Raw genomic sequence first — 23,939 nt, forward strand, 5'->3', positions numbered from 1 at the left:
CAAAAACAGTGCAGAGTAAATACAAGTTATGTATGGAACATAGAAAGTTAATCATTTCAGTCAGGCTGAATCAGGCAATCATTTCAGCCTATCCAGTATTTACCCAGCAGAGGCCTATAGATTTGACTCATTTTTTCTTAAAGAATTCAGGACTGATGTAAATGTGAATGTCTCCATTGCATTTTTCAATGTATTTGTATGATAGAGATAATTAGGACAAGAAAGAAAGCTAAATACACCTCATGATTCTATCGTACATAGTTTTGTGTGCATTACCTGTGCAGCTGTACTCAGCATGACACAGGTTCAAATCCCCACTGAGGTATAAAACTCACTTGGTGATGGGCAAATCATCACCCGAGCCTACCTCACAGGGTTGTTGTGAAAATAAAATGGGTATGTATGTGTGCACAGAGAAGCGTGTATGCCATCCCGAGCTCCTTGAAAGAAAGGGGTGGGGGTAAAATGTAATAAATAGAAATAGAAATAGAAATAGAATGGGATGGCATTTGGATCAATACAAATCAGGAGCAAAGAATGACAGTTTAGAAGAAGAATGGGGTTAGCTCACAAAATGAAGAGGAGGGGTTTTTTATCTTTATTTTCAGAGGATAAGACTATACACAGATTTTTTTTAATGGGAAACAGAGGGATGAAACAGTAAGATAAAGGATGAAGATGGTGCCACCTCAGGTTCAGACTACTTCCTGTCAACCTGGCCAGCCTTCAGATCCCCCCCTCCCAAAGTTGCACCCTGTGACATTCTTTCCTCACATGAGCAGGGGCAGGACCTAGCACACTAAGGGCACAATCCTATGGAGGAGGCTGACACCTATCCAGTTTAGGGTGGCCGGAGCATGGAAGTGATCATTGCCTCCATGCTCTGGCCACCCTGCATTTTTGGCTAGACAGGTAATTTTGCCTGTCTAGTGGGGGAGCAATGGAGTGGGAGGGGGGAGGCCATGCAGGACATAGGAAGCTGCATAACGTGGCTTCCACAGTCTCCTCCCCTCCCTGCCCCCAGGACTGTTCCCTTTCCCCTGTCTCTGCACTCCGTTTCCAAGCATGGGGAAGTAGCCAGCGTGGAGAGAACCGCGCTGGCTATGAGGGTTTGGGGGAGGGGGCAGGGGGCATGGTTTCTTGGAACTGAAAAATCCTATGGCCCTCTAGACAGCGTCTGGTGGCAACAGAATTGCTCCCTAAATCAGTTATTGGTACTTCTGAGTGTTATTCTGCTTGACAGAGTCAAAGAAAAGTTGAAAAAAGAAGAAGGCAGTTCTCATCATAGAAAATCTTTACTCACAAAGAAATTAGCCACACTGGTACTAGGGCTAAGTTCATGCAGTCAATTTTCCAAAGAATTGTTACCACAAGGTCATAATCCCCTGTCGTTTTTCACACAACACCCCTCACCCCAGTGTAGTGAAACTGATTACGCATCCATGTGAAATGCATCTATTAAAACAGCATTTCATGTGGTTACTCCACACATCAGACACATTTTGAAGAATGGGAAACCATGGGAGAATGACATGAAAATGTGTTTTATTAATTGTTGAATTAAATCTTGTGGTGCAACTAATAATCTAAACTCCCACGTAATGACAAAAGTACAAGTTTAGCTTTGAGGATGTTTTTATAGGGTATTTTATAGCACACAATTCTCTGAAAGCAAAAACAGTTAGGGGGGAAGCAAAGAAACTGAGGATGCAATCCTATGCATGTTTAGACAGAAAAAAAGGTCCTACAACTTCCAGCATTCCCCAGCCAGCATGGGGAAGTATTAATTTAATACTTGTTTGAGTATTGATGATACTATGCGTCTTAATGATCTAGAATTAAAGTGTGGAATGTCTAAATTACTCCCCCACATTTTGTAGTTTTCTCCATCTGCTATAAAAAATGGGAGCTAATTTAAACTTTCTTAATATGACTAATAAAGGTAGATAATTGTGTTTCTGGCAGATCATTTAAACAGCAGCCTACCAATTCTTGTCTAATTTCTTTCTTTGCATGGAAAGCAGCAATACTTTTTAAGAGATTGCCAGGGCTGCACAAGAGCTTCCTGCAGGGGAAGGGCTGCATCTCAGCAGTGAAGCACACACTTTGCGTGCAAATGGTCCCGAGTTCAAATCCTGACATCGCGAGCTAGGTCAGGGAAAGAGCCCCACCTTAAAACTCTGAAGAGCCACTACTAGGGATGTTGGAGAAATCCACAATGGAACCAAATGAGTTCAGATTTTCATGAATCCAACCCGTGGATTCCACTGCAGACTGGCTTTTTCCCTTCAGGGTGGATTCCATGGACTTGAGGACTGTTTTTCTAACTTCCTGGATTTTGCGCAAATTTCATTGTAGAAAAATACACACAATTAAAAAAAAAACTTGGCCAAAAATGTGCATTTCTTCCATAGGCTAAAGAATGAAAATGCACATTTTGGGGTGAATTTGTGCATTTTTGCATGTGCGCATTTGTGCAGATGTGAATTTGCACAAATTTAGAAACAAAAAAATCCGATTCCATGCATGGGTGGCCAAGGGAACAAGAGGTGCCTGACAATCCGTGAAACACAGATGGAACAGATTTTACACAATCCGTACATCCATAGCCACTACTAGTCAGTCTAGACAACATTAAGCTAGAGATATAGGTATAATGTGGGTTCCTATGCCCTTATTAGGGATGTCATAGGAAACCAAGTAGGGCTGCATCTAAAAGTGAACAGTCTGCTCGCAATATCCCAGTGACGACAGAGAAGAGCAGTTATAGCAGCATTCCTTCTGTCAGCACACGACACATTCTGTTCATGCTGGGCAGTGATTAGGGTGGCTACTTATGCATCACCCAAAAAGAGGAAAGGCATTACCAAAAAAGACCAGAAAAGAGGAGACAGTATAAAATTTGCATATGCTAATTTGTATGTATAGATCACAAAATTGTTTATTAAAAGTGCATTTTAGCAGTGCATTTTAGTGTTTTTGTATGTAAACTGCTTACAGATGTTATATTAAGTGGTATACAAGTATTATCTGAAGGATCGCCTCCTCCCATATGTACCTGCCTGGACCCTAAGAGCATCTTCACAGGTCCTTCTCCGAGAAGCCCCTGCCAAAGGAAGTGAGGCGGGTGACTAATAGGAAGAGGGCCTTTTCTGCTGTGGCACCCTGGCTGTGGAATGAGCTCCCTAGAGGTTCACCTAGCACCTATGTTGTACTCCTTTCGGTGCCAGGTGAAGACCTTTTTATTTTCCCAGCATTTTAGCACACTAGACTTTTAGCTCTGCTGTTTTAAATCTGTATTTTAAAACTCTACATTGCTGCTATATTTTATTCTTGTTGTACTTTTATATTGTAGTTTTAAGCTTTCATATTTTATATTGTTTTATGTTGTGGTTTTAATTTTTGTGAACCACTTTGGCTATTGGGCAGTACAGAAATGAAATGAATAAATAAACAAATAAATTAAAAAATTTAAAATCATAAGTAAAATAGGGGCAACCTGTAGCCCTTGACTACTTTCTGTGCAGCCTGCAGAGCCCTTGGGATGGTCTGTGCACTTCCCCCCAACATCCAGCTGCCATTAGCTGGAGGGCAGGCAACAGATCACTAATAGCAGCAGGCAAAGAGTAATCTGGTTTGGGATTACAGATGGGTGGGAGGGTGGGGATGGAGTGGGGAAGAGAGGCTTTAAACTTGCTCTCCTCCCAGAAATCCCAATGCAGAAACAGCAATCTGGCTCAGAGTTGCTGGGAGGTGGGAGAGAAGAGGCTTTAACCTTGCCCCTTGCCCCAGTGATCCAGATCAGGATTGCTGGAGGGAGGCCTTTAAACTTCCCCAACCCATCCCTTGATCTCAGCAGTTAGGAAGGGGAGGTTTAAATCTTCCCATCTGGGCACACTGGGATGTGTATGTGTCTGGAGGGGAGAAATATTGTGTATATGTGTGCATGCACAGGCCTGAGTGTGCCATTTGGCCCTGCATAGCATACATCCCTCAGGGCCAAAAAGATTGCCCACCCCTGGTATAGATGCACATTGAGAACAAAAATACTACCTGTAGTACTCAGTCTGCTGTCCAGATGCTGACTGTTGATGGACAACTTTAAGGTCCCTGCTCTCCCTTCTTATAGGTTTTCATCTTACTTTAAACTAGACCATTAATTCCTATTGGGGTGGGAATAGCCACTGTGTGTGTGGGTGGATTACAGGACACATTACAGGCCATGGGGAGGAAAGGCTTTCAGCACCCACTTTCCAATTTTGTCCCTAAATAAGTGCCTTCTGGAAAGCATAAACAGAATTGGGCCAGTGCCTTTGAAGGGCAGGTCAAACATCTACACCCCCTCAGGGAATTTCTGTGTTTGAGGTTATTGCCCAGGGGCCCTGATTCTTTGAGTCAAGCAGCTTGTCCATACATCCCTAATTCCTATATCCTTCTAGTATGCCTCTCCTTGTTTGTTAGCCTAAATTCATTCACACTACTATGCATTTTCAGTTCACATCATTTATAGAAATAATATATATTACTGATATATATTATTTACTTCATGAGAAGGCAGCTAAACATGCACTGCTCCTGTTGGCTAATCAGAATCCCACTGAGTGGCCTCCAACCTCTAGCTACTTTTCCCTTTTTTTCCTATTTTTCAGTGTGTTTCCAGGCATGATTTTAAAGTTAATTTGGCTCAGTGTCTCTTTTCTGTGCAATGGGTTGCTGTTGTGGTGTATCCAAAAGGCTGCTTTCATGTGTTGCTGTGCAGATCTCTTCCCACACTCCAAACACTCTGCTTTGCAGGCATGATCTCAAAATTAATTTGCCTCTCTTTCCCTTTTCTGTATAATGGGATGGTGCTCCATCTACTGTGGCTCCTTGGCTTTGCCTACTGGACCCCTTGACTCCACCTACCATTAGCTGCCCTGCCCTACACTCCACCAGATCCAATGTGCTCTGGCTGCTGCTGTATGTTGCAGACCTCTCTTTCAGAGGAGAATGGGGCCTATGCAATATGTGGCCAATATGTGGTCCCAAAAGCCCAACAAAACCCATATAACCTTGTATTGTGACATACCAGGGACTTGAAAGTCACCAGCTTTCTGTAGTCCCATTCAGGCAGCAAAAAAAATAGGGACAGGGGTACAGGCAGGAAAACCATACGTGGGTCATAGGTTGTGGGTTTACAAGTTGTGCAGACCTTCTTTAGCAGGCAATATAACATTGCTTTTCACAATTTCCTTGGTCAAGAAACAATGAAATGCTTTGGTAGTTCATAATCAAATTGTTCTTACCATCTGAAAGCTTCTGGTAGAATGAAACTCACACTGCATCATATCGAAGAATATTGGGATGGTAGCTTTTCTAAGTTCAGTTTCAGGAATCAATGTCATTTCTAACATGGGCCCCACCATCTCGGGAATGAACTTGATTTTATGTTGGCCTGTGGGGACAAAAAATTACATCTGAATTTAGGAAACAGATGCTTAATCAGAGTCAAGGCTCAGCAGATTTCAGCACTCGATTTTGTTTTGGCGCAATGGTGCAGAAGTACACATCACAGGCAACACAAAAAAGAAGCTCTCCTAAAGCTTTGCTCTCTCTCCTCAGACTCATTCCTCATCACATTCACCACCTGGTGAATCAGTGTTCTCCATGCCTGAATTCAGAGAGAACTAGATCAACATATCAGCATATCAACATATCAGCACCTAGATCATATCCCTACATTAACAACATTAAGCGATAAAAACACATATCCTTGTCCTTTTAAAGACTGAACAGTGGGGTTTGGGGATTGATTCTATAATATTTTAATACTCTTAACTGACTCACATAAGTTGTCCTCCTTGAAGGACAACCTAAGTCTTTCCCAAACTTAGATCCCCAAATGTTGCTGGACTACAACTTCCACTGTCCACCATTGGCCATACTGGCTGGAGATGATAGGAGTCGAATTCTAAGATCTTAGGACCCAAATTTAGGAAAGGCTATTACAGGACACTATCCTGTCTTCTCCCAAACTTATCTCCCCCTTCCCAGGCTCAATAAATCTTAGAATGAAGATAATTTTAAAATAACTTCCAGTGAGACCAAGAAGTATTTCCTACTATGACCATAAGACAAGATTTATTCTTCTCAACACTGATCAATAATACTATCTGATGTCCCAGTCAAAGTTAAAGTGGTGAGAGAGAGAGAGAGAGAGAGAGAGAGAGAGAGAGAGAGAGAAATAAATGGAATTTTTAGACTAAGCATAATGTTAATTAATTTTTCAACAGAAAATCAGAGTTTGAAACAATTCTGCAAATGTAATATGCTTCTATGTATATATATTGAATCTAACAATATTTAAATTACATGAGAAGCATAAGAGGGATATGATAAATGGTGTTAGTATTAGCAAAATACTATTCGTACTTTTTTTCATCACAATTTAATTATGTGTCATTATGAGCACCTCAAGATATAAAGCTGCATCTAAGCTAGGGTTACAAAAGGTAACACGTCAGATATTAAATTCTCAAAAATATTAATTACACACCTGTATAACAAATACACAGAAACTTACTTCATCTTGAGTCACTCTCCATACATATAAGTAAAGTTAAGTTCTAATCAGAAACAAAGACTTCGAAAGATAGATGTGAAGGATCACCAAATATATTTTGAAGAGATATATATGGTTGGCTACTTATTCAGGGATATAAATCAGATGCTCTTATAGATGTCTGGACAAAAAAATAAGTTTTAACTCAGGTCAGAACTGCTTTAGAGGTACAGGCCCATCTGTTATAAACATTTTTGCAATGTTATCTGAATAACAAAGCTCCATACATTTTCATTCCTCATCTGTAAATTGAAAATTACAATGCAATCCTACACACATCCACTCAAAAGTAAAACCCGCTGAGGTCAATGGGGTTTAATCCCAGGTAAATGGGGATAGGGCTGTAGCCTTAACTGGATGATGTCTGGACTCAATGGTCTTGTAGGCCCCTTCCAACCCTATGATTCTATGAATCCTATGAATCTCTAAATGCCCTTCATGAGATTGGAAAGCACCTTTCAAAGCATGCATCACACAATGAATACTGAGTTTACAGCTGATTACATGTAGCTCATTCCATATGGATTCTATTACTGCCTCAATAGCTCAAGCATTGGTTTGAACTGCTATAGCTAAAACAGCATCATATAGCTAAAACAGGATTACAGAGCCAAGTGCTCCTTCCCCTTACCAATTACTATTGTGGAAATCAAATAAAAATGCCACATTATTGGTTCCCTGGGTCTTGACACTGATATGGATTTTGGCACTGGTACAATGCCACATTATGATGGTGGAATACTGATTTATTTTTGTTTTATTTATATTGTTTCATTTATATCTCACCCTTCCTCAAAGAATTTCTAGGCTGTGTATACAATTCTTTCTCTCCCCTGTTTTATCCTCATAACAACTCTGTGAAGTAGTTTAAGGTGAGAAATGGTGACTTCTCTAATGTCACGTAGTGAGGGATTCTGTCATCTGCTCTGGCATGGAAGCACATCGTGGGACAGGCAATTGGATCAGGGACAGTTAGCATCATGGCCGTACTACTCAAAGACATGGAATGAGTTCAGTACCATGGACAGCAACCCCCCCCCCCCCCCCGAGTTCTGATATGTTACTCCAGCACTGGCTTAGAGCAACTGGCAGGGTTTTATAGCCAGGGCAGGAGTGCCCTTCTGGGAGTTCTACTTCCTCAGTGCTGCATCTACATTTTTAAAGGGCCAGTGCCCTTCCCCACAGTCATTGGCTTCTTCTAGGTGGGGAGAGTCTAGGGAATGAGCAGCTGATTGGGGAACGCTCCCCAGGGCCTCCCTGCTCACTGGAGGAGTCTGAGGTCCACTCTTCTGAGTCAGAGGGCGGCGGCATTTCATAGGGATGCAGGGTGGAAGACCTCAGTCACGAAGGTCTGGGAAAAGGTACTGACTCCTCTTCCGAATCTCTGCCGCTAGAAAACCTCAGTTTCTAAGGGTTCTCAGTCCAAGCTATGATACCTAGTGCGCTTCATGGCAGAGTAGTGATTTGAAGTATGTCTGATATGGTGAACTGGTGAAGGCTTCCATAACCCAATCCTAGGCAGTCCAATAGAATTATGCCATAGAGTTGCCCACCATCTAGAACAAAACCAGCCTGGCTTCTGGTGTGGCTTCTGCCCTCTCCCCATTGCCAGACAAGAGAAGTGAGCCTAGCCTTTCTCACCCAATCTTGTGCATATATGGCACATGCTTATATACTATTTGTATCCAACAATTATCTCCCTTAGCCTCCTTAATGAAGTGGTGCCACAGCCAGGCATAGCCTGGCTGTGGCTAGCTGCCTCAGTTGCTTAGTTCAGCAACTTGAGCAGGAGTGCAGTGGCAGTGGAAGAGGTGAAGTGAGTAGCTGGGAGGAGCTAAGCAGGCAGGCAGGCTGGCTCTGCTTGTTTGAGCCCGCCACTGCCATCAGCCCTGCTGCCCATGCCCAGCCCTGACCTGCCCAAGAGCCCCCACAGCTCTTGAGTTTCCTGCCTGTTTGGACTGAGCCACAGCAGTGAAGGAGCCTTGTGTCCACAGACACAGCCAGCATCAGACAGGCAAGGAGCAGGTGACACAGGTCAGTAGGCATGAATGACTCTCATGACTGAGAATGCATATGTGGAAGTGGAATGGTCCTGCTTGCCTGGCTCACTTTCTGGAATGATCTGCTCACATGTGTTTTGAGCTCTCTTCCATGGATTCCTTTGTCTCCTTTGGGACAGGACAGTCCCAGCATTTCCTTGCTATAAAGTGAATACAATTATTTCTTTATTTAAGATCTTTCCATGCCATCCACCAAAATTGGTTCCAGGCGTGTTTACACAGTTAAAATAAATGTGTTCTACATGTTTAATAATGCATAGACAGGGAGGACATATTGGAAAAAAGTATTTTCTCCCACCACCTTCATTCAATCTCTACAGAAGAGAGAGAGAAACCTCTCCACTTCCATGTGGTCAGGCTGTACTCATTTAACAAAACCAGCAAGGGAAGGCATGCACTACCTAAACCAAGAGCTGTAGGCAGGCTGCTTATAGCAATGGTGGACATCCTATAACACAGGAGTAGGCAACTTTTTGGGCCTATAGACACATATGGAAATTTGAGAGACTGTCCTGGGGACAAGCATAAAATGGCTGCCATGGATGCACATGGCTAGCCACAAAAGACAAGTAACCTGCCCAGAGGCATTCATGGGAAATTAAGATGGCAACAGCCAGAGGTACCCACTTTGCTTTGAAGCAATCCCAGCTGCCAATAAGAAAATGTAAAAATATTATTTAAAGAAAAATTGGGAGGAGTAGATGTCTTAGTGGGCACCAAGGAAGGTGTCTGGGGATATACTGGTGCCTGTGGGCACCACATTGCCTACCTATGGTTTCACAGGACACAGCTCCTATCAAAAATTAAGTGATAGCCATCTTTGAATTTGAAATGGCAGAGTTGAATAATTATCACTTTTATGTTATTTAATATACTCTTAAGCAGTCTCAGCATCTTCAGCGATAAGCCATGTAGTAAACCAGACAGTGCCTTTAAAAACATGAAACAACTATAAAGATTTATTTCTATTTCATTGTTATTGCCAGTTCTCCTGTACTATGCCTGAAAAACTGTCAGAGCCAATAGATCAGAAAATGAATTACGGTGACACAACATTGTTTGTCAGGGAGACCATCAATGCCATGAAGTCTTTGTTCTGTTACAAATTTCCAAGTTTAGGGACAGAATTTCAAAAGAGAAAGAGAAACAAGTGGTTTTGAAGTAAACCTGTGGAAGAAGCATGTTGCCGTAACAACACATTTAAAGCCTTTTATTACTCTTTTCCTCCTTATACAGAATGCCCTTGCTCTAAAGTTACTTTACAAACAGACATCTGCTGTTCATTTCAATCAAGGGGACAAACCCTGTGTCAAGGGGACACAGAATTGCCTCCTCAACTGAAGTTTATAGGGACTTCAAAGAATTGCAATATCAGGGAACAAGGAAGGATGCCTTTTTTGATGAGAAATACAGGGGAATAGCACAGCTTGATAATAATCAGTAAAAAAAAAAAAGCGCATAATGTCCAATTTTATGAAGTGTTTCGGTCCAGGAGAGTTCACTGTTCTTTTGTGTACGTGCTCTAATCCATGTCAAAATTAGAACCTTTTATGGGCATCAGAAGAAATTGGGGAAAATGCAGCAGTAAAGTACTTCACTCCTTTTTGTCATTCATACAGTGTGTCCTTCCTCACAGGTCTAATTGGCATCAATGAAGGATGATCAAATCAATCATCAAATCATTTTAAATCAATGAAGGAAGAGGTGGCTTTCTATGGAAGTGACCTACAAGAAACTGTGTACTGTGAGGACAGAAAAAGAAAACACAATCAGAAAAGATTAAACTGTGTATAATCACACTGCAAATCTTCCCCCTTCTGCTGCCTGAAGGCCGTTTAGCTTATCAGTTCAGTTGCAGTGTTTGAAGGCAGCTTCCCCCAGAATTTACTTTATTCTGCCGCACTGGATTGTGGAAAAAATGAATAAAAAAGCTTACAAGAACTGCAGAGTCAGCGAACTCCCAGTTTGGGATGATAAACACACAGCTCCACAAATCAGCTATGCAGCAAATCTGATATCTAAGATACTCGTCAGATTCTTAATCCTGCTACAGAAGCAGACCCTTTCTCCTCATTCTCCTCCTCTATCAAACCCATGGGTTTTTTTCCTAAACAATTTGAGGTGTAACCCAAGGTGGGTAACTGTACTTCCTCAGGGTAAGTAACCATATGTCCATTTCCCAACCAAAACTGGCCACTATAAGACAACTCAACTAATTTTTACAGCATTTCCGTAACCCATTTAAGTATCACAGGATGAGTGCCAATAATACTATCCAAGATGTACTTATTTTATAGATGTCACTTGCTTCTAGAGTAAGAGTACTTTTAGCTGACTTTAGAGTCAGAGCCTGTTCTTGCCTTGCCTAGCTGCTATGGTTGCTACTTGTATATATGATTAATGCATGTAGTTACTTCCTATGGCAGTGTCTCTGGCCTCAAGGTGACGCTGATATAGGCAGTAGCAAGGTCTCTCACCCATCCCATGTGATCTCCCCAGTTCAAACATTATGGCAGGGTTCTGGCAGTCATCAGTCTCTGTTATGGGACATGATGACTTTGGAACTGATTGGATAAAGTCCTGCTGGGCCTAGGAGCTATCAGAGGCCATAATTCTGACCAGCTACCTAAAACTCATTCAATCCTGTCAGAGATCTGTTCCGTGCTATCACATCCTTCAGACTGCAGCTGCTGACTGCTCCAGAGCATTCCCCAGCCAGCTGTTCTTGCCTAATACCCTACAGGATTTCAACCCAGGTTGAACAGAATAATATAGGTCCTCATTGATCAATGCCAGTAAATTGAATCATTATTGGAAGGCTGCTGGAACGAATGTGTATTCTGGGCATGGGTGTTATGTGCCCGCATTAACCTAGTGTTTTCAGAAGGCAAGCTGCAATGTTTCGCATATGAATAAATGCATATGTGAAGATTCTGAAAGTGAAACAATGGCTGTTCTATGTAAATTCCATTCTAGTCTTCAAGTTCTATATGCATGAGAGATGATGTCTAGAGCTAAATTAAAGAATAAAAACCAGCCTTCTCACTAAATGGAGGGGGCGAACAGTGGTCCTCAACAGAGAAGGGCAAGTGGCCACCTGTTCACCCCAAAACCTTTGAGGGATGTTTTGAGCACCTCAAGGGCCAACTTCAAGGGTCCAATTCCCTCCGCTGCCTGCTACATTGACTCCTTACTTCCTCAGCTTGAGGAAGTGGGTCAATGTAGCAGGCAATGGAGGGTTCCTTTGAAGACAACAGGCTGGTTGGCTTCTGGGAGAGATATGGGGGGAAGGGGAATGAAATGCAATGTAGAATCCAGAATAGGGAACACTCCATGTTGCAACATTTTGACTTGTAATTTTTCTATTACAGATATTTTAATGTATTTTGATTCCATAGCTAGAAACACAAACCTCTCAATGGTTAAAAACAAACTCCAGTATTGGCATCTCAAACAATAGGTGCACCATGTATTCTCACTTTTATCCAGCAAATGACAATTCAGTAATTACATGAATAATTCAGATTCCCACTGTTTTCAACTAACACTCATACCTGATTGTGTGTAACCTTAATATTTTGGAAGCCAATGTGATTGAGTCGATATACAAAGAAGCCTATAGTGTTTGACTGATGCCTGTTTTATCAGATTATAGTTTACTCTAACCCTGATGGAAAACAGAGGCTGTTAAAGTCATATCATCATTAGTATGCTGTGGCTTTCCTACATAAAAACACGGTAATTTAAATTCACAGGCTGCAATCCTGCAATTAATTACCTCTGCAAATCAATGGGCTTTTGTGTGAATTAACTGCATGCAGGATAGCAGCCTTAATTTGCACATTAAAATGAAATCATTTTCTATTACAACTGACATTCTTTCTCAACTGTTAAAACAATTGGAGCCTCCCAAATCCCAATACCAGTGTAGCAATATTGCTCTTGTTCCATCTTTGCCAGTATGGTGTACTCATTAGATCAGCCTTCCCCAATCTGGTGCCCACTAGGTGTGTGGGACTACAACTCTCATCTTTCCCAGCCAACATGGTGGGCACCAGGCTGGTGGAAGGCTGAATTAGAGTGTCAGACTAAGACTGCAGACTAAGACTCCAAGTTCAAATCCACACTGAACTATGAAGTTCAAACAAACACCCCTTATCAAGGGCACATCACCCTTGACACAAAACTCGGCTTTATCGGAAATCTTTTTTGTTTTAAAAATAATTATTATTTTAACATGGTGTTTGTGGAGCAGTATACAAATGTTGTAAATAAATAAATAAAACAATACATGTTAAGAATCTTGAGCCTTATGTATCATAATGCCACAATAAAGTAGGCACTACCATTTAATTAAACGGGCCTAAGAAACAGGAAAACTACGCAATCAACACAAGACTGCACCTCTTTTCCAGCTGTCTGGCACAGCCTATTAAAGCCCCTGATTTCACATTCACATTCCTCCCACACACATTCAAAAAAATGTGGCAGGCATGGGAGCAAATTTACCACTCAATCTTCTGCAGCCCAACATAATTGCTTATAGGCTGCTCTGAACTTTGTGTTTCTTCCTGAATGGCCCTTTTCTACTTAAGTTGCTAGTTACGAGTAGTTTGACAGGGTTCTTGCAGAGTAAGTCTGGCTCAAATGTCAATACTTATCTACATAGCATATTTGTATTGATTGTTTTGGGGTTAAAAAAATCTTTTTCAGAGTCTGTCACTGTCAGGGAATTAAGAACATGAACATAAAAACAGCCAAGCTTAATCAGAGCAAACTAGTCCAGCATTCTTTTCACGCAGCAGCCAACCACAAGTAGAACATGAGTGTAAGAGCACCTGTCCGCCCATGTTCCCCAGCAATGGACACATGGAGGCATACTGTCTCTAATACTGGAGCTAATATATACTCATCATGATGAATAGCCACTGATAGCCGTATCCTCCAAGAATTTGTCTATTCCAGTTTTTAAAGCCATCCAAGTTTGTGACCTTCACTATAGCTTCAGGCAGTGAATACTAAGTTTAACTATGTGCTAGCTGAACAAGCAGTTCTTTTTATCTGTCTGGAATCTCTCTCCATTCAAATTCATTGGATGTCCTCGGGTTCTAGTATTACGAGAGAGGGAGAAAAACCTCTCTCTATCCACATCTTCACTTCATGCATAATTTCATAGACCTCTATCATGTCTCCCCTTACTCGCCTTTTTTCTAAGCCAAAGAACCCCCAAAGTTGTAACCTTTCTTCCAAGGGGAGTTGCTCCATTCCCTTGATCAGTTTGGTTGTCTCTTCTGCACCTTTTCCAGCTCTACAATAGCTTTTTGAGGTGCAATGACCAGAACTATACGGGGCGGGGGGCTTATAATACTGGCATTTTTATTTTCAATTCCTTTTCTAATTATGCTCAACAGGGAATTTGGCTTTTTCACAGTAGCAGCATACTGGATGGACATTTTCACTGAGCTGTCCATCACAACTGCAAGATCCATTTCCTGGACAGCCACCAGGACCAATGTTTACATTAAGGTTGCCACATGGGAAGTTACTGGCACTAGCCATCATGCACTAGCCATAATATAGTTCATATGATGATTTTCCATGCTGGTGCCAGCCATTTCTTCCACGTGATAGCCGTAATGCAGGAATTAGCAGCTGCAATAAAAAAGTACTTACATGAATGCATTAGGTACTTGCAAAATATTTGTATAATCAGAATTTATGTATTTATGTAAACATAACACTGATGCAGAAAAGACTGAAAAAGTTCTGGGTATTCAAATAATAAGGATATTCAGCAATTAAAGGATAAGACAATGGGGTTCTTACTTACCCAGATTATACCACATGTCACGGATCTCAAAACCAATTTGTCTCCTCATATCACCATACCTAGGGAAAATACAAATTTCTTAATCAAATCCTCTTTGCAGGATGTCACCTTTCCAATAGTGTAATTGAATTATGTCTATGTCAAAAATACCTACCTAGGCTAAATGGTTTGCTACTTATTTAGGACTGCAATGTACCTTATATCTCTGAATAAATCAAGTCTCCTCCATTTGTTAGGCAATACATCCATTGTTATAGATAGGGAAAAAAGCATGCAAAAATTAAATGACATTCTCAAAACATAAAGAATGGGACCGATTTTTTAAAACAATAACAGCAAAGCCTAAGCATGCTAGTTTCCAATTTAACACCTGCATTTCTCACCCTTGCTTGGAGGAAGAAAGGAGCTCCACTCAGTACTGCTTTTTCTGTTTCACCTGTGGGAATTTTACTTTGCCTTATCGGCATATTGCATAACTATCCTTTGGGAGTGTGGGGGTGGTTGGGTAGATTAATGAGAGTATTATCCATTTCTCAGTCTCTAATAGCTGGAGAAAACAAACTGCACAGGCTTAGGAATATTTTATTTTGATGTATTTTTTTTAGCATACATTGACTGCCCTAGAAAATGAACTAAAAAGAACCATTCGCAGCAGGTATCAAGGACATCCAAATCACACCAAACTGAGCAGTTATGAAGATTTAAAAACAAACAAAAACTATCACGGTACATGATGGTATGATACTACAATGGAGGCAAATGTAAGATGGCCAGAAAGGTTGCGGAAAACAGAGCGAAATAGGAGATCATCTACTTTTGATCTGGCACCAGATCCAGAAAAATAAGTGTATGTACCTTGGGAAAACATGATCAGGAACACTGAGATTATGGGTAATGATGAAGAATAATGATGAAGAAGAATAGCAGAACAACAATACAACGTTCTCAAAAGAGCATATTTAAACACATTTAGAAAGTTTGATTTAAATTTTTGGCTCAAGATTCGGGAAAAAGTTCACTCTTGAACCTGAAATCTCTCTGTCATTAGCATAATGCTCCTCTGATATTACTGTGTGTCTGCTGAAACATATTTGGTGAAGAAGTATGTGAGTTAGTCCTGAGCCTCTTCCACAGATCTGGATACCTAACCATGGTTAGGACTGGCCATAAACCAGGATGCAAAACCATAATTTTACATGTGTTTGTTAAACATGATTGGGAGTTACATCTCCACCAGTGTTCAGAAGGTAGAGGATTTTACAATCTGACTCTTATCACAGTCAGACCACTTCCTGTTGAGCTTTAGTCTGACTAGGGCTGTTCCCCTCTGCAAGGGTAGGGGACCCATTAAGATGGTCCACCCCCAGAAGCGGATGGATTATGAAAGGCTTTGGGGTTTTTCCTGGGTGATATGACTGGTGCTTCTGTTGAAGCCTGGGTCAATCTGCTGAACACAGAGATGACCTAGGCAGTTGACACCAATGCTCTTGAGCAGCCTGTCTTGATTAGCAGAGCCTGTTCAGCTCCTTGGCATATGACTGAGTTAAGGGTGATGAAGAAAGATGGGAGATATCTAGAACACAAGTGGAGAAAATCTTGAAGCAAATACAGTTGAAAACTAGTAAGAGTTCATTATCAAATCCACTTTGTGGTGATCATGGCAGCAACCACTGTATCCCCTTCAACCACCATTATATCCCCTCAAAATCCATGGAGATTTTTCAAGAGATTCAGGGCCTTTTGAAATGTCATCCTAATAGCTGATAAAGTGGAACTCTCAGTGGGACACTGTGATGTTTGTAAGGGGATTAAATTTCTTGTATCTGTCGTTACTTAGACACTTTAGTTTGTACTGGTCAATCCATGGAAGTGTCCAGAGCCCTTTCTGGTCCTATATTGCTGGATAAATTTCAATTTGTGGGGTGAGAAGATATGGATAAGATCTTGGTAACGTTTGGCTGACCACATGTTTGCTTGACCCTTGCCTTCTGTGGCGGATTACAACTAGCAGGGCATGAATAGTTGGCTAAGTCCAAAGTATAGTCAATTCCTTGTACTGTATTGTATTGTACTGTTGCCCTATAGGATGACTTCTGTTGGAAGAATGATGGGGAAGTGATCCTCCTTGACTTCTCATTAGCTTTCACTACCATGGACCATGATAGCTTCCTGGAACAGCTGTCAGGATTGGGTGTGGATGAGACAGCTTTGCAGTGGTTCTGTTCTTACCTGGACAGACATTTCCAGAAGAAGGCACTAGGGGTTTTCTGCTCAAATCTATGGGTTTGCTTCGGGGTCCTGCAAAATTCCATCTTATCCCCTAAGCTGTTCATTACCTACATGAAACCCCTGAGTGAGATCATTTGGAGGTTTTGGACTGTGTTGTCATCAGTATGCAGATGACACACAGTTTTATTTCTCCTTGTCTTCGGAGCTGGGTGAGGCTGCAGAGGGACTGGACATTACCAGTCATGGTAATGGACTGGATGAGAGCTAACAAACTGAAGCTCCAGACAAGACAGAGGCGCTGCTAGCAGGCGATTCCTCAGAACAGATGAAAATTCAATCTGTTCTGCAGGGAGTTGCATTCCCTCTGAAAGACCAGCTCCATAGCTTATGCGTGCTCTGTATCTATCACTGTCATGAGAAGCTCAAATGGCCTCTGTGGAGTGCCTTTTGCCAGCTTCGACTGGTTTGCCAGCTATGACCTATCTAGAGGTGGATAAACTGTCTATAGTGACCCATGGTTCAGTAACATCCCATCTGGGTTACTGTAATCCATTGTAAGCAGGGCTACCTATGAAGCTGTTTTGGAAACTTCTGCTAGTGCAAACTATGGTGAGTGTTTTAACAGGGACCAGGCATTATGATCATATAACACCACTCCTTTTTCACCTTCACTGACTTCTGATGATAAAGGAAATTTATCAAGCCTTTCTTCGAGTAACCTCAATTTGAAGTTTGGAGAATGACTATGAGAGAGGGGGCTTTCTTGGTTGTGGTCCCTGACTCACACTGTTATATTTTCAGTGCCAGGCCAAGACCTTTTTTGTTCTCCTAGGCATTTTAAGTCCTTCAGGGATAGTTTTACCTCCTGATGGTTTGTTTTAGCTTTGCATTTTATAGTGTACTGTGTTGGTATGTGCTTGTTGGGTTTTTATGCTGTGCTAAATTTCACTGATTTATTGTTATTTCTGTTGTTTTAGTGTTATGTTTTTTACTGTTGTTCAACACCTAGACAATCAGTTTTATGAGGTGTTTAGTAAGTACAATAAATACATGCATCAAGCAAGGTGTGGTTAAAACAGTTCCCCTGCCTCTCTAGCCTCTTTGCTTGCAGGATGACAAGCAGATCTTGCTGGTGTCTCCCAAACAGCTAAAGTCTCCCAAGCAGCCCCAGCCAAAATGGCCAATGGTTAGGAAAGATGGCAGTGGTGGATAGTGCCTATTTGGACTGGTGGGACAGAGGCAGCTAACAGCAGGTGAAGCCAAGACCTCTGCTGCACAACAGCAAGCCATTATATAAAAAGGGAAACTGGGGCATTAACATAAAGATCATGAGTGCAATGCAAGGGGGGTGGCTGACCCACAAACATCATAAAAGCAGTCATTTGAACCCACATTTGACAAACTTAGGAAAATAAAACTGGGGGAAATAAAACTAGGATAACATTGATATTCTCTCTCTCTCTCTCTCGTTCTCTGACTCACATACACATACAGGTAGGCATTCCCTCTCTCAGCCAGGATAGCATTCTCTTTCTCTTCCCTCCACCCGACACACAAACAGAAGCAGACATTTTCTCTCTCTGTCACTCAGTCTCATGCAGGGAGGCATTTTCTCTCTCACACACGTACACAGACAAGCATTCTCTCTCTCTCTCTCTCTCTCTCTTTCCCCCAAAGGCAAGCATACTCTCTCTCTCTCTCTCTCTGGCAGGTATTTAGTCAGCAGATTATACTTGCTATATTTTAATCCATGCCAAAAAGGGCCCATATTATTTATTTATTTATTACATTTATATCCTGCCTTTTTTCCTCCTTAAGGAACCCAAGGCAGCATACATAATCCTCCTCCTCCTGTCCATTTTATCCTCACAACAACAGCCCTGTGAGGTAGGTTGAGCTGAGAGTCTGTGACTGGCCCAAAGTCACCCAGTGAGCTTCCATGGCCAAGTGGGGACTAGAACTCGGATCTCCCAACTTCCAGTCCAACACACTAGCCACTACACCACACTGGCTCTATTCACAATACTCTCATTTCCATGCCTTTCACTTGGTACTCCTGCCCAATCACACTTAAGACTGTCATTCCAGCACCCACAGTGGTTACTGCCTGTTAGTCCTCAGCCAGGAACCTCACCATGCTGTTGACTGCAAGGGGCTTTCGCTATAGTATTAAGACTATTTTCAAACAAATAGCTTATGCAACGTATTAGAAACAAACTTGTCACTCCAAATATTATTTTGCTTGAATGTATTTTCACTGGAAAAATATGGGAATTATAACATAATCAAGAAAGTTGAAATAATGTACTGATCAATGCTGGAAGTCTACAGTGACTTTTCTATGCAACATGTACCCCTTGTCAGCAAATATACATTTGAGCTGTCTCTAGCATTTGAAAAAGGGACAGAGAGAGCTGTCTGGTGAATCCCAAGGCTGTGAGGTACAACCCCTGAGACTTTAACCCCAGATGTGTGTGTGTGTGTGTGTGTGTGTGTGTGTGTGTAAGACAGAGTGGGAGAGGGAGAAAAAGCGAGAGATGGAAAGGCATTATATGATCACAGGGCCACTACTTCCCCATTGGAATACTGAGCCTAGCACTGAAAGAGTCATGCACTTAGGGCTGAGGCCTCCTAAGTGCTGCCTGTTTGCGTGCCCAGGACAGCCATTCACTTGGGGGTTTGCACATCCAGAAAGAGCTCTTCCTCATGCTCAGCAAAGCAGCTTGCCCTTGTCCCTGCAATGCTGGTAAGAGAGGGGTGTGTGTGTTTGTGTGTGTGTGTAGGGGTCCATGACTTAGTACTCCAAGGGAAAATTTCCTTCCCATGGAATAAGCCCCAAAGCAGCAACTAGGGGAGAGGAGTGTGGCTCAGAGGCCAACCAGGAGAAGGAGAATGGGGTGGGAGAGAAAGACAGGAAGAGAAAGGAAGAGCTGCTGCTGCTCAACCTCTCTTATTCTTTCTTTCTTCTGTTTTCAGCTGTGGCCACAGCAGCCCAGTCAGTAGCGGCGGCATACCCAGGAGGATCAATTCCCCCATTTCCTCACTGCTGCAACGCATGCGCAGCTTCCTCACTTGGGTCTTCCACACAGAGAGGGATACGCATGGGGCAGTCATGTGATACTTGGATGTTTCGCCCCTTCCAGCTCGGGAGCGAGGACTTGGAAGCTCAGCAAGTGAAGGAGAATGAGAAATGATTGAATCATTTTGGCTGGTCCCAAATCCTGGAAGATCTGTCAGATTTCCTTAAGTTTTCACACATTATTTTATACAAGATTTCCCTTCCCCGCCCAGTTCTTTACCAAGAAATCAACTGAGTTAAGAATGAAGTTGAGACATCATGAAAATCAGATAGGACGTGAATCATTACAGCTGCAAATTTTTACTCACTTACCTGGGAATAAGCCAAATGGGACTTAATTCTCAGTATTAAGTACAGGGTGTAGGGACTGTGGCCATCTTTCCAAGCACTCTCAGGAAATAAAATTGATAGCTGGCCTGGAGCACAGGGTTTGGCTTTTCAGCAGGCCCCAGCCAGAGGGGCTGCTGGTAACAGCTCTCCCCAACTGACTGTCTCCCTCCTGCCTACATGGCTCAGTGGATGATTTCTTTTACAGACACTGATTGGCTGTGGGCTACCACAACGACGCCCACCCACGCAGCAGGACTAAAGCGTCAGGATACATGATTCGTGCCTTTCACTCATGGCAAGTGCACTTGAGTGCTTATCAGGGGATTGTTCGACAGACCGACATCCCGGAAGGCCATTTCCTTGACAAGCAAGCTTCTCCACATGCACGCTGGAGGGCTTTACAGAAGCTTTTTTTAAAACACAGTAATAACTGGAGAAATGTTCTGAGAATACTCAACTCCTGTGTATTCCTATCAGAATAAGGTCTGAGTGGGGGCACTGGAGGAGGTGGGGGAGGGAAATGGGAAATGGGAAGTGCGAAGCAGGTTGCTGCCTCCGCTTGCCCCTACCAATGGCCTGTCAGTGGACAGGAGCTGTACTCGAAAACATTTGGAGGGCACCATGTTGGGGAAGGCTGAGGTAATCCATAGTTTAGTGAGGCTCAGGTGCTTTCCCTCCCCTTCTTCTGTAACATTCTTCTTTAATATAAGAAGGGATGTACAAGAATTTCATTCCTGTTTGCAAATCACATGAACATGTCCCGTTTGCAACCCTGAATGCAAGCAGGAGCACAATTCTTCTGTTCACATTTGGGAAATTCACAATTTCCCAAGCTTGCGTTTGTGTTTGTACTTCTGAAAGCACATATTTCCCCCTCAAATCTGCATTTTCACACTTTTGCCTATGTAGGAAAAGTGGGCAATTTTCCCAATTGAAAATGCACATTTTTCCCGATCGAAAAAGAAAAGATGCTCACGTTCCAGAACACAAATGAGGTAAACCGAGCTTCAAGGAGGAATTTGGAGAACCTCAATGAGTTTGAAGATTGCATGTTTGCCCATTCCTCTGGTGCTTCAGTTTTCAACTAACTGCAGTTTGTTGTTACATCTGAACCAAGAACTGTGGTTACGGTTAACTATATTTATCCAAACAAGCCAGGATCATTAACCACAGTTTGAAGTTTACTTGTTAAAATAACATATAGTTAAAACTAACCAGAGTATGTCCTGGTACAGATGGTTAGTTGAAAACAGAAACAAATATTTCCTATCTCTTTCTCGCAGCCACACCAGAGGAGGAAAGGGGAGGACAGGAGAAGCACATGAGCCCAAGGTTAATGCATGTAATGCTAGACTATGATTTAATGTGCAAACACAGCCTGTAAGTTTGGGATGTATATTTGCCCTGGGCTAATGTAGAATATAACATAATCAATCTATTTTGTGTAGGAGGTATAGACTACCATTCATTTCAGTGGGAGATGAGTTCTTGTACATAATACTTTATACAATGTTTTAAAATTTTATTTGCTCACATGAACAGATATTAGAAAGTCTAATATTGTTAATACTTATCCTTTATACTAAGATGAGTTAAACTACCATGTCTTTTAAAAATTCTTGTTATACTTGATATTTAACATTAAGAGGAAAGATTCAATAGAAATTTTTAAAAAGCTAATTAAAACTCAAAAGGAGCTTTTGATATTAGATGAAGTGATCATTTACATCCCAGTGGGAAAGAAGAGATATTTCTTCTACAAGTAAATATAATCTTATGCTTCAACCACATCTTTATTGGTTTCCAAACAATTTACTTTCTCAGTTCACTGCGTACAGTATAACTGATTAAGTGAAAAATAATAATCTGTGAAACTTATCACAGAGCTCTACAATTTAGTTAATTTTAATAAGCAATTGTGTCTCAGAACCCAGGCTGTTTATCTTAATTATCTGTGCATGTGCAGAATACAGAAAGTCTACAGATGTCTCCCATCCCTCTACAGAAATATTACTTTTAGCACAGAGCCTGAGCTATCCTTATTACAACAAGGATTTCTGTACATTGCATTCTTTTCCTATAATATTCAGCTAGTCTTTATTGAAGTTGTTGATTCTACCCTCTTTCTTACCTTTGACCTAGGAGTCAACATTTATAGTTGCTTACTAAACAGGCAGAGCAATCATAAAGTCTGCTGAAGGCTAGCTGAGATGGGTTATGATGGAGAAAAAGAGCCTCAACAGCATGGTTGGTGGGGCAGCTTGTCTACCCTGGAGGCACAACTGCTGGCGTTAAGGGCCAAATCGAGCATTCTGGAGGCAGGATGTGACCAGCCTTGGATCCAAACTACCTCACTCCTCCAACAGAGCCCTGGATCTTGCCCTCTACCCACAGCCTTGAACTGACATAGATATTTTCCCTCCCACTAGAATCAATGGCAGGGAAATATACGTATTTTTTTAAATCCACTGGGGGAACTGAAACGGAAAAAAATCCCACTGCACCTCCTGCCCTGGCTGGCATGAGCCAGAAAGGGCTTTGGACATGGTGGGTTGTTGTTGTTGTTCAGTCGTTCAGTCGTGTCCAACTCTTCGTGACCCCATGGACCATAGCACGCCAGGCCTTCCTGTCCTCCGCTCTCTCCCGGAGTGTGCTCAAGTTCATATTCATTGCATTGCATTGGAGCCAGTGTGGTGTAGTGGCTAGAGTGCTGGACTGGGAGTCAGGAGATCCGGGTTCTAGTCCCCACTCAGCCATGGAAGCTCACTGGGTGACTTTGGGCCAGTCACAGACTCTCAGCCCAACCTACCTCACAGGGTTGTTGTTGTGAGGATAAAATGGAGGAAGGAGGAGGATCATGTACGCTGCCTTGAGTTCCTTGGAGGAAAAAAGGCGGGATATAAATGCAATAAATAAATAAATAAATAATAACTCTAGCCATCTCATCCTCTGCCGTCCCCTTCTCCTTTTGCCTTCAATCTGTCCCAGCATCAGGGTCTTTTCCAGGGACTTTTCTCTTCGCATTAGGTGGTCAAAATATTTGAGCTTCAGCATCTGTCCTTCCAATGAGCAGTCAGGGTTGATTTCCTTTAGGATCGACTGATTTGACCTCCTTGCAGTCCAGGGGACTCGTAAGAGTCTTCTCCAGCACCACAGTTTGAAAGCATCAATTCTTCGGTGCTCAGCCTTCCTTATAGTCCAGCTCTCACAGCCATACGTTACTACTGGGAAAACCATAGCAACGATTATACGGACCTTTGTTGGCAAGGTGATGTCTCTGCTTCTTACTATGCTGTCTAGGTGTGCCATAGCTTTCCCCTCAAGGAGAAAGCATCTTTTAATTTCATGGCTACAGTCACTGTCTGTGGTGATCTTGGAGCCCAAGAAAATAAAATCTGTCACTGCTTCCATTTCTTCCCCTTCTATAAGCCAGGAAGTGATGGGGCCAGATGCCATGATCTTCGTTTTTTTAATGTTGAGTTTCAAACCAGCTTTTGCACTCTCCACTTTCAACCTCAACAAGAGGCTCTTTAGATCCTCTTCGCTTTCTGCCATTAGGGTGGTATCGTCTGCGTATCTGAGGTTGTTGATAATTCTCCCGGCAATCTTAATTCTGACCTGTGATTCATCCAGCCCGGCGTTTCTCATGATGTACTCTGCATATAAATTAAATAAGCAGGGCGACAATATACAGCCTTGTCGTACTCCTTTCCCAGTTTTGAACCAATCGGTTGTTCCATGTCCGGTTCTTACTGTTGCTTCTTGACCCTCGTACAGGTTTCTCAGGAGACAGGTAAGGTGGTCTAGTAC

General features: G+C 42.2%; 1 protein-coding gene across 3 annotated transcripts in view; it reads right to left on the reverse strand.

Moving 5' to 3' along the window:
• Window positions 1-23,939, reverse strand: part of DOCK1 (dedicator of cytokinesis 1) — a 556,714-nt gene that overhangs the window by 143,591 nt on the left and 389,184 nt on the right. For all 3 annotated transcript variants that reach the window (XM_084841443.1, XM_084841442.1, XM_084841444.1), the window contains exons 32-33: window positions 14,492-14,550; window positions 5,286-5,434 (exon numbers count right to left, since the gene is read on the reverse strand). In XM_084841443.1, coding sequence (XP_084697569.1) covers window positions 5,286-5,434; window positions 14,492-14,550 — 208 coding nt within the window. The remainder of the gene's footprint in view (window positions 1-5,285; window positions 5,435-14,491; window positions 14,551-23,939) is intronic.

The sequence above is a fragment of the Heloderma suspectum genome, chromosome 3 (assembly GCF_057233095.1).
Source record: "Heloderma suspectum isolate Gila_16-S chromosome 3, 16-S_ref, whole genome shotgun sequence".
In the NCBI taxonomy this organism is placed as follows: Eukaryota; Metazoa; Chordata; class Lepidosauria; order Squamata; family Helodermatidae; genus Heloderma; species Heloderma suspectum.